General features: G+C 27.7%; 1 protein-coding gene across 1 annotated transcript; it reads left to right on the top strand.

The window, feature by feature from the left end:
- Positions 1 to 8,787: 8,787 nt before the first annotated feature.
- On the top strand, positions 8,788 to 11,842 carry LOC148194571 (heavy metal-associated isoprenylated plant protein 30-like). The gene is made up of 3 exons (XM_088096121.1): positions 8,788 to 9,058; positions 9,776 to 9,851; positions 11,480 to 11,842. Exons 1-3 carry the CDS (start codon positions 8,900 to 8,902, stop codon positions 11,800 to 11,802), a joined length of 558 nt encoding a protein of 185 aa, XP_087952247.1. The 5' UTR covers positions 8,788 to 8,899; the 3' UTR covers positions 11,803 to 11,842.

Below are 11,842 nucleotides of genomic sequence, written 5' to 3'. Positions count from 1 at the left end.
ATACATTTAAACCTTTTGTTAATAAAACTCACTCCAATGATAAATTTATTAAAGTGGGTATTTAATCTAATTTTTGAAAATTTTATAGTCCATCCTATATGTTATACTTTTGTTTATATGTTTTTATTTAAAGTTGAAAATCGGACCGAACAAATTTTAAACAATATTACTTGTATCAGCATTTATGTTTGTATGGGCAATGCAAACTCATTATCATCCTCTTTAAACAATAATGCCTGACATTAATCAATCTAAATCATTTTCATTAAACATGGTCATATCTAATAAATATTTATTTTTATTTTACTTTAAATTAAAAAACAAAAATATATAGTTGAGATTTGTTTTAATAAGCAAAAATCATAATAAATCATGATTACAAGAAAAAACTCGTTTAAAAATTTAATAATGATATCACTTAATTATCTATGGTTTATTTGACTATACTTAAATTTACTCCTTTTTTATTATTTTTATATGTAATAAAAATGGATGAGTTACATATTAGTTACAATCAATAAAATAATATTATATGGTCGTCCATCATTAACTATTAACCAAATGGTTTAACTCCAAGATTTATCATATTCTTAGTTGGGCATTCATGTCGACCACATTTAGTGGACTACTTTTGACTAATTACATTTGGTCGTCTGCATTGACCATCCTTAATCGATCACTCTAGGCTGACCACCTTTCGTCGTCTATCTTTTGGCTGACCTCTTAGACGTATCACCTATAGCTGACCACCATGTTCAACCAATTACAGAATGGTCAAATTAACATAATGGTAATCATGAATCAATGTTGATTAAGGTATGTTTGATTCGTAGGCCGACAAAAAGGTAAAAGTTCATAATAACCACTATAAATAATGCTCAAAGGTATGACTTTCAAACACATACATCATTGCATTAATATTATATCAATCAAGCGTGTAATGACTTTAGCATCGGAGTACATTCTGTAGGTATTATCCTAGTAGTTTGGACATATATGAGACTTTTAATGGACAAGACTTGGACTTTGTATGACATATTGAAAACTGAGCAGTTGACCTTAACCCCACACTTGAAATATTTTGGTGCCCACTGTGGGGCTAAGTGATCAACTTGAAAAACCTATGGTAGCCACAAGGAACATGACAAGTAACATAGTTGTGGAGGAACAAGATCAGTTGTATAATGAAATTCAATCATTTAACCCCAACCTATTGGCTTTATTCAACCTCTACTGCATGGTCTTAGTCGAACTCAAGGACATAATGACCTCTTTCGGCTTCAAGTTCGTCTCGACCTCATTCGGTCTTAACCTGTCGAATTCTCAATCAATAGCTCGGGAGTTCGGCCTCATGTGTCTTTGCCTCTTTCGACTTTAACCTATCAACTTTTTAGTTGTCAGCTTGATTGTTCAATCTCAAGGGCACCCTGGCCTCTTTCAGCCTCAACTTGTTGACTTTTTTAGTTTTTACAACTCGCTTGTTTGACCTCAAGAGCGTCTTGGTCTCTTTTGGCCTCAACCTGCCAACTTTTTAGTCTTGAAAACTCGGTCGTTTGGCCTCAACATAGCCTCATTCGGCTTCATCGTCTTAGCCCCTTTTGGCCTCAATAGCTAGGCCATTCGTCCTCATTTATTATGTCTTGGTCTTTCGATCGTTTGACCTCTAGAGCATCTTGGTCTTGGCATCAACTTTTTAGTCTTGACAACTCGGTTGTTCGGTCTCATTTGCATCTTGGCTTTTGTCGATATCGACCTTTTGATTTTTCAGTTCATAGCTCGGTTGTTCGATCTCAAGAACGTCCTTACCTCTTTTGGCCTCAACCTATTGACTTTTTAGTATTGACAACTTGCCCATTCAGCCTCAAGAGCATCTTAGCCTCTTACAACCTCAACCTGTCGACTTTTCAATCTTAATAGCTCGGTAGTTCGACCTCAAGAGAGTCTTGGCCTCTTACAACTTCAACCTGTTGACTTTTCAGTCTTGATAGCTCGGCCGTTTGGCCTCAATATAGCCTCACTTGGCTTCATCATCTCAACTTTTTTTGGCTTCAACAGTTAGGCCATTCAACCTCATCTACATCTTGGCCTTTTGGTCGTTCGGCATCAAGAGTGTTTCTACCTCTTTCGACCTCAACCTGTTAACTTTTCAGTCTTAACAACTTGATCCTCTGGTCTCATTTACGTCTTGGCCTTTTTCTACCTTAACCTATTGACTTTTCAGTCTTAACAGCTCGGCTGTTAGACCTCATCTACATATTGGCCTCTTTTAGCGTCAACATGTCAACTTTTTAGTATTGATAGTTTGACTGTTCTGCCTTAAGAATGTCTTAGCCTCTTTTGCCCTCGACCTATCAACTTTTCAGTCTTGACGGATCGGTTGTTCGACCTCAAGAGCGTCTAAGCCTCTTTTAAGTTCAACTTTTGACTTCTCATATTGGAAGCTTGCCCAATAAGCCTTAACAAGAGCTTGGTCTCTTTCAGTCTTAACCTGTCGACTTCATTCTTGATAGCTCGACCCCGTTCAGGCTTAGCCATTCAGTTCAGTCATTCGACATCAAGCAGTTAACCCCAACCTTTTGACCTTAATATCTAACTCGAGTTCATTCTTGAAAGCTTGGTCTTGCCTTGTTGGCCTTACTTTCTTGGCCAAGGCAATCAACAGGTCGGTTAAGGAAAAGTTCCCCAAGTGAACCCCTACCCACCCTTCAACTGATGGATCAAGGACGATGTCCCAACCATCTATACCATAATCAAATTTCCTTTTTGATTTTATTTTGTATGTGTTCATTCGTAAGACAAATTAATGTTTCTTTATGGGTTTGTTGTGAGACATTTTCAAGATAATACAATCTTTCACTCTCTCTATCACTAGCAATCTTCTCATTAGAATGGATGTTCTTATAAATATAATGAATTGGGTAAAACGAGACAACACAACTATGTGATTTGGTTACCTTGGTGATGGAGAGAAAATTACAATTCAATGTAGGAACAAATAAAACATCAAGAATTAATAAGGAGGGTGAAAGAATATAATACTTATACCTTCAATAGGAAATGATACGTCATTGGCCTTAATAATAACATTTTTAGAACAATTAGGACAAAAATTAGTAAATTTATGAGGATCACAAGTCATACGATGAGTAACATCTGAATCAATTATCAATCACTACCCCTAGTAACAATAGAAATATTAAGTACCTAAATAGGTTACAAATCCGACAACAGTAGAAATATGACTCTTTCGAAGCTTGGAAGTCCCATAATCATGTTTCTCTGATTGATTTTTATCAGAAATTTAGAAATATTCAATAAAATAAATAAACATTAATTTCTATATTGTAGAAAATATCGATGTTTAACTCTTGATACCATATAAAAAGGTTTAAATAATATTTTTGATGTATTATTTTAAAGAATAATTGTAATATATATATATATATATATATAAGACTCTTATTTATATATATATATATATATATATCAAAATTAGAGAAATTTAATTATCTAATGTTTATTAATAGAATATTTAAATATTTTAAGAAATGAAATGTCATATTATGTTTTACATATGTATAACTAATTTTCATGTTTGGATAATTTTTTTTAAAATTTATAATTTATATATAATAACAAATAAAATAGAAATATAAAAAATATAAAAATATGTAGAATAAGGGAATTCCGTTGTTATAAATAAAGATTTTCTTTTATGAGCACTCTTTGTTAAATTGTTATTTTACTTTTGTAACCTTGCCCAACGAGATACCTTCATTTACATCATATTTAATTTTAATAATTCACGCAGGAATAATGTAGAAGCTTTTTATTAAAGAAGAATAGGGAACAAAAAGTTAAAAAAAGGAAAATTTGTGAGTTTCATCATATTATATTCTCACTTTAGTCATGATTTGAGAGGGAACGTGTAAATAATAATTTTTAAATATTAAATAATTTTCCACAGTATGTATCTTCCAAAAAAAACTTTTTTAAACAACAGAGTAAAAAACAACTAATAAATTGATGTATGGACATTATAATATAATTTACTTATTATTTATTTCACTCAATTTTTATAAATAACATATATTTTTCCTTCTATTTCTGCATTTTAACTTTTTGTTATCTCTATTGTTAATAATTGTAATTCGCGACCATGGTAATTCTGTTTATCGTCTCATTTTCATACAACAAGGAACTTTGTACTCAAATGTTTCTCAAATAAAAGCTTTGTAGATTTTATTTCTATAAAATTTTAAATTGTTGATTTTGTTTTTTAATTTTTTAAAATTAAATAATTTTGGTTTACCAGTGATATATAATAACATAAAATATTAATATATTTGTCAAACTAACAAGTGTTAATTATTGAAATTATTATCACTTTCGTACATATACTATTCTTATTACCAATTGCTTTTGTTAAAGCTAAATAGAAGTCTAAGTTAAAAACATTCAATAATTAAAACTATAAAAACATTCAATAATTTAAGCTAAATAGATTTTTCTAATTTTAGAAGACGAAAGGACTAAATCAATAATTAAAAATTAATAAGAACCAATGTTGCATACTTAATAAAACTATAAAAATCAAAAAGTGAATTTAAACATTAGTATAGTTATTTTAAACGTTTAATTTCCCGTCCATTAATACTCTATGAACTTTTGTCTCATGATGATAAATATTTTTCAAAACAATTTCTTAGTACTTTTTGTTATTATTGTATATTTTATTTACTTCTACTTTACTCGTTGAAATGGATTTAATAAAGTGGACCAACTTGATTCACGTATGTCCGAGTGAAATCAAGTTGAAAAATGACAAAAAATTTTATTATGGTGAATTTGACCTACCTGCATTCCAACTTTGATTGAGTCTATATTAGACCCATCCATCTAAAAAAATTCAATTCCAAGACAATGATAAATTAAAACTTTAATTATTGAATTTGTTGCTTATTGTGTAAAAGCTTAGAAAAGTATAAATCAATACAAAATTAATGAATGAAGATACAATACTTTTTTGGTTCTTTAACTTATTATATATTATGAAAAATCTTTCACTTTTAATTATAAACTTTTTATATTTTTTTAATATACAAAGTCATAGAACTATTTTTTGTTTATTTTGAAAAATCATATTTGACTTATGAAAATGTGTTATGTGTGGTCCCTAAGAAAAAAAGAAGAAGATAATCCAATCAGAAATCACAATGATTAATTGAATGACATCTGTTACTTAAAGCTTTTGTGACCAACCATGTGTGTAGTCTCTATTGATTTAGCAACATTTTGAACAAACCTATACATATAGACATCAAAAGTGTAGGTCACCAAAAAGTGTTATACTAAATGACAAAATTCCAAGTCAATTGCTGGCCAAATAGCACTTGTTTAGACTGCAAAATTTGAAGGTTTGAAAGTAATTATTATTTATCAATTTTGAATTAACCTATGTTAGTGTTTATGTAGGTTTGAAAGTAATCTCACAGATTAATTACTGTTTTTTAATTATCAATTTCTACTATAACGTGAGACTTAATTTAGTTAAATCGGATTTCATGAAACTAATGTCAAAGGTTAATTATTATTTTTATGTATAACGTAGGACTTGGTTTATTTAAAATAAAACAATAATAAAGTTTAACCTAATTGAAGAAGAATGAATACGTGTTTAAATAAATTAAAAATATTATATTTTTAATTTATTATCAAATTTCGTGTTTCTAGAACTGTAAACTTTTTGTAGTCTTTTAGTTTATCTGCCTGCAACTTATCCTTTTTTTTAATATTATGTCACATATTTGCTGTGATATTTGAAATAAAGTAGATTATAGACAAGTTTCTCATCCTTACTTTCTTTTTCCTTTCTTTTTATACGAAAGGTTTATATTTCGTTTGCTTAAATTAAAGAGGTGAAAATGTGTTAGTTATGTTTGAATAAGTGCATGTATTGATTTTACCAGTTAATTTTTGGAAACATGTTTATTGTCAAAATTGTGTGTAATAAAAGTTGAAGGTTTTCATTTTAAATATTTCTCAAGCACATTATGTATTTTATTTGTACATTTTGTTAATTTTTTTTATCGGTTTATCACTCAAATAATAACAATCATTATTCGAACTAAGCATGGACATTAGGTTATTTGTTTTTTTATCAATAATGTTAATTATTAATATTTATTAGTTGAAAAAGTTGAACCTATAATCTTTTTTCATTATTCCTTTTAACTTTAATAATAAGTCAACTTTATATCTCCATTTAATTACTTAGTGTTTATCAATACTCTCATTCAAAGTTTAAAATACAAAAATGCTAAAATAATTTTATCTTATTACAAGCTTTCATCAATCAATCCACAAATAGTCACTTAATCAATAAAAATGCATAATTTTTTTCAGATACTTAATAATAATTTTAACAAAATCAGAATATATATATATATATATATATATATATATATATATATATATATATATATATATATATCACTAGTTTAAAGCTGGTTTTAATTACTTATTGAAACCAACCATTTGTGAGTTAAATAATATAATTAGCAATCAAACATGGTAATGTTGAATTAATTAATATTATTACATGAATTGAATTAACTTACCTCGTTTGTTTAGACGGAGACTTCTGTGGCAATGGTTATACGATGATAATGTTAGCCACTTCGCATGGCGACACGTCGCGCTAAGTATATTATAGTGAGTATGTACACAGCATACTAAGAGAAAAAAACGTTCTTAACAACGAATAAAAAAAAGCCAATTATCTGTAGCCAATAATAATCATCTTTTTATTTTTGTTGGAGTCTCCAACTTTTAAACTAAATTGTAACGGGGGATTATTTTTATTTTTTCGTTATTTTTTTATAGTAATTAGGTCCACTGTTGTTATGTTAAATCTCGTTTATAACTGTTAAATTATAAATTCGTATTCACTATATATAAGATTTACAACCTAACACATGGATTCTTGAAATAGTATTTTTTTTAAAATTATTTAAGAAACAAATATGGTTTATTTCTTAAAATAAAAAGAAAAATGTTTATTTAAAATAACCGGATTAAACAAACATGTAAAAATTAGAAAATTTTGAATTTATTTTAAAAAGTAATCAATAAGTTATTGTAAAAAAAATTGGAAAACAAGTTAGACCACCACAAGTTCATATAGTTTTGGACAGATCCTCGATCATAAGGTTATATTTTAATATATAATGATTTTTTATTTTTAAAATATACAACTAGGTGCTAGAAGCAAATTATTATGGTGTGTAATTTCTTTAAGCTCTCTAAAATGCAAGATCAGAAATGAATATCAACAATGTATTTTTTATCATGTTCTTTTTACTCCATATATATGTTAAGACAATTGATTTATTTCTTATGACTCATGATTTCAAATAATATTATTATATCGATTTTAGCCTTGAAAAACAACGCCATGTAAATACAGCATCGATTATTTTAAAGATAAAAATGATAGAACTTCATATTATTTAAGTTGGGTTTTATAAAAATGACATAACTTTAGTAGATAATAACACTTTTATATTCATTTCACATCCTATAAAGATAAATTGGTCATAAAATAATAAAATTTTATATATTTTTTTAAGAAAGAAGAGAATAAAACAATGATAGTATAAATGATGTAAAAAATTTGTATCAAAATAATTTTTTTAAAGTATAATTTGATTTAGACATAAGTGATATACGCAAATCGAGTCATCTGTGTAAGACTTCAATTTAAATTAAAAAATTAACAAAATAGAATTAAGTATAACTAAATCATCTTCGGCCCAAAGGACTTCTATGTTAGGAAATATTATAGGGCTAATAGGAGTTCAGTTTTACAAGTCTAAAGTCATGCCATAAATACATGATTTTGTCATTGCGTTATACAAATATGCCTTTTCAATTTCGATAATTTTATAAAAAAATTGCAATAATATTATGAAAAGACCTACAGCTGTAAGTAATCTTGCAAAGGCATCAAGAGTTGTGAAGACAAGGCTGATGCATGGTTCTGTGGCTAAGAGTTAGAAGTTAGAGAATAATGTTTTGTTATGAGTTGTTCTAATCAGCATGGCAAGTGAAGTGAAAACTATGAAATTATGTAATAGATATAAATCCAGAAAAATACTGCAGAGGAGGTAAAGATATATTCTTTTATTCGAAACTCCTGTAAAATATGGGAAACAACTATATGCAGCGTTGAAAGAGTAAGTAAATGAAATCTGGGAATATAACTTTGTTCACATTTGTTTAGCCATTTTCAAAGATGGTGTCTAAAAAAGAAGATTACCAGAATATATTTTTCCTTAGCATCTAAAATCTTCTTTCTTTCCTATAACCTCATCCATATCCCACGACACTTGTTATTCCCATTTCACCAACCATGCACCTAGATACCATTCCTGTCTGAAAGGTTGTAACATCACTTGGTTTAGTTCAGCTCACAAAATGCCATTTATATATTTTGACAATATTTTTTTATAACATTTTAATACCATTTACGTGTTATCATGTGATTGATCCAGGTTGGTGTTTATGATTATTTTATAATTATTATTAATGATTGTAGAGTAATTTTGAACCAATCACATAATGACACGAAATGATGTTAAAATGTTGTCAAAATAATGTTGTTAAAATAAAATTATCCTTATATAAATATCTACACTACACATGAAAAAAAGAATTTATACTCTTTTCCGTCCCATTACTTTTCCTTATTACTTTTCCTTATATATGTTACTCTACTCAATAGCTTCACCTTGATTACAAAACATTATCATTTTTAAGACATGTAAATGCCCCAGAGGAATATATTCCATCGCTGGTTTCTTCCTTAGTTGTTCTTCTTTTCTTCCTTTTATCTACCATGGCTTCCTTGCTAGACAAAGCTTTTCGCTTTGACATCTCTTCCTTTATATATCGCTTTTTCATCTATCATGAAGATCATCATCACCATCGTCATCACAGCAAAGACGTTCACAGAAACTTCAACATGCCAAAGAAGGGTCGTCCACTTTCCTTACAGGTTCACTTTCAACATTAATTACTTTGTTTTTGTTTTTTGTTTCGTGTTAGATGTTTCAATCTTTCTCATCGATCGTTTTTCTTCATTTCTCGACATGATGATCATAGGATGTTATCAGATAAATATATTGGAACAGTAGCGAAACTGATGAAACTGAGATTTTTTCGCATCTGGGTGTTCAGTATTATGATGATAATAATTAGTTTCATCAGAGTTTGGTTTTGATGATATTTGGAAACTTGGAATGTTTATGTAAGGTCTTGGATTCAAACTTTCTGCAAAAATTAATCTTTCATCGGTACAAGAGAAAGCGATATGTCATACATGAATTCATCTCCTTTTGATTAAAAATTGAAGGTGAAGAAAAAAAAGAGATAAGAATATAATTTATTATACGACTGGTTAAATGATCTTGTCAGACACGAAGTAGAAGAGTGAAAAAAAGTGACTTTTCAGATCAGTACATGCGAGAGAATATATGAAAATAGAACCATCAGAGTTTCGTTTTTCCTTGAACTTGTCAACAGTATTTTGATGATTACTTGCTTTAAAAGCTGTAACTGGTAATGACTTAAGAAAATAGCTATTCAAATTCATTGTTTACCTGAATTTTGGAGAGGTTTTTGATTTATGAAAGAATCAGAATATGAGGTATATAGTTAGGAAAAAAGTGAGATGCGAACTGAAATTGACATGTGAGATACTTATTCTTTTCAGACAGTTGAGCTGAAAGTAAGGATGTGCTGCACTGGCTGCGAGAGAGTTGTTAAAAACGCCATTTACAAGCTCAAAGGTATGTCTAATTTTAAAAGTTCTTCATAATTTTGGATTATGTATTTTTGAAGAAAAATGGAAGAAAGAATAAGTTTTTTTAATCAATTAAGAGAGTTAGAAAAATGAATAAATAGAATTTTCCGTTATATATATAAGCTATCAAATTGTTAATTTATTCTATAAAAATCCTAATTTTGTTTTGTGGTAATATAAATGAAAACAAAATATACACTATGCCCCTTTCCCTCGGCAATCTCTTTCATACCTCAAACATATTCTATTCGTGGCTCAAATGGGCTAAGGAAAAATGATAGGAACATTTGGACAGGACAAAAAATATTTTTGGAATCCAATTCAAATTCTCCATTACGTATTCTCATTCTTACACAACAAACACACGTATATATTAGAAAAATAAAAAAGTTCAAATTTTATAAATTTTTATACCATTTTCAACCATTAAAATCACCACAGTATATATATATATATATATATATATATATATATATATATATATATATATATATATATATATATATATAGTCATGTGAATAAACATGTGAATTAATAATAACTTTTTATTAAATTATGACACTAAAAGTCATAATAATTATATTAGTGTGTTTTTTATCAGCATATATTATATTATATTCACTAAAAAAGAAACCAGTGAATTATTATTTTGATGAATTAGTTTAAAATAAAAATTAACTTACTATGTTTTTACTTTATTTTATTTTGGAATTTGTATTTAATTGTCCTCTTTATGGGAGAGGAAAAGAAAGAAAATTGATAGCAAAAGTTATTGTTTTAAGATAAGAAAGTGAATCCGCAGACATTTATATGATCAAATATATATATATATAAAAAAAGTTTTCAGAACATGAGTTAGGTAATTTAAAATTTTCATATTATTTAAAAATAAGTGAAATGAATGATATATAAATAAAATTATTTATAATTATATTTTCTTAAGATTTAGATTATTTTGCTTGTAAATTTATTAATGTTAAATTTTATTTTATCTCTTTTAAAAAAGCTTTACAACATAAATCATTTTAACATATATTATAAAGAAAATAAATAAATGATTGAGTAATGATAGACTGATACTAATTTATTTTCACATATATTATAAAAATAAAATAATCATAAAAGATATTACTTTTTGTATTTTTTAAAAGAATAAAAAATAAGAAAAAATAACGTGAAACAATGTTAAAAAAGTTTTCAGAACATGTATTAGGAGTGTAAGTTAAAAATTTCATATTATTTAAAAATAAGTTAAATGAGTGATATATAAATAAAATTATTTATAATTTCTTAAGATTTAGATTTAACATAATATCTTGATCTCTTGTTCATAATTTATTAATGTCAAATTCTTCTTTATCTCTTCTCGAAAAACTTTACAATATAAACCATTTTAACATATATAGTAAAAAAATATTAAATAATGGTAGAATGATACTAATTTACATTTATTTGATATTATACGTAAAATATCATAAATTTTTTTTATTCTATATAAAAAAATAAAAAATGTAAAAAAATTGTGTCTGTATAATTTCTCTAAATAATTAGCCATATGTATATAAAGAATGTAAAGGAAAAATTAGTTACAAGAGTGTTGAAAATTATTTATAGGGATTGATTCAGTGGAGGTTGAGTTGGAGATGGAAAGGGTAACGGTTGGTGGATATGTTGATCGGAACAAGGTGCTGAAGGCTGTGAGGAGGGCTGGGAAGAGGGCAGAATTCTGGCCATACCCTAACCCACCGCTTTACTTCACCACTGCTGATCATTACTTCAAAGACACCACCCATGACTTCAAAGAAACCTATAACTACTACAGACATGGCTATAACCTCCCAGAAAAACACGGCACCGTTCATGTCTCTCACCGTGGAGACGACAACGTTAGCAACATGTTCAACGATGACAATGTCAATGCTTGTTCTGTCATGTAATCATCATCTTATTATATATATAATTAAGTCTCTGCTACTA

Source organism: Vigna umbellata, chromosome 8 (genome assembly GCF_029865625.1).
Source record: "Vigna umbellata cultivar VRB3 chromosome 8, Vumbellata_1.0, whole genome shotgun sequence".
NCBI lineage: Eukaryota > Viridiplantae > Streptophyta > Magnoliopsida > Fabales > Fabaceae > Vigna > Vigna umbellata.
This window is presented reverse-complemented; position numbering and strand designations above follow the sequence as displayed.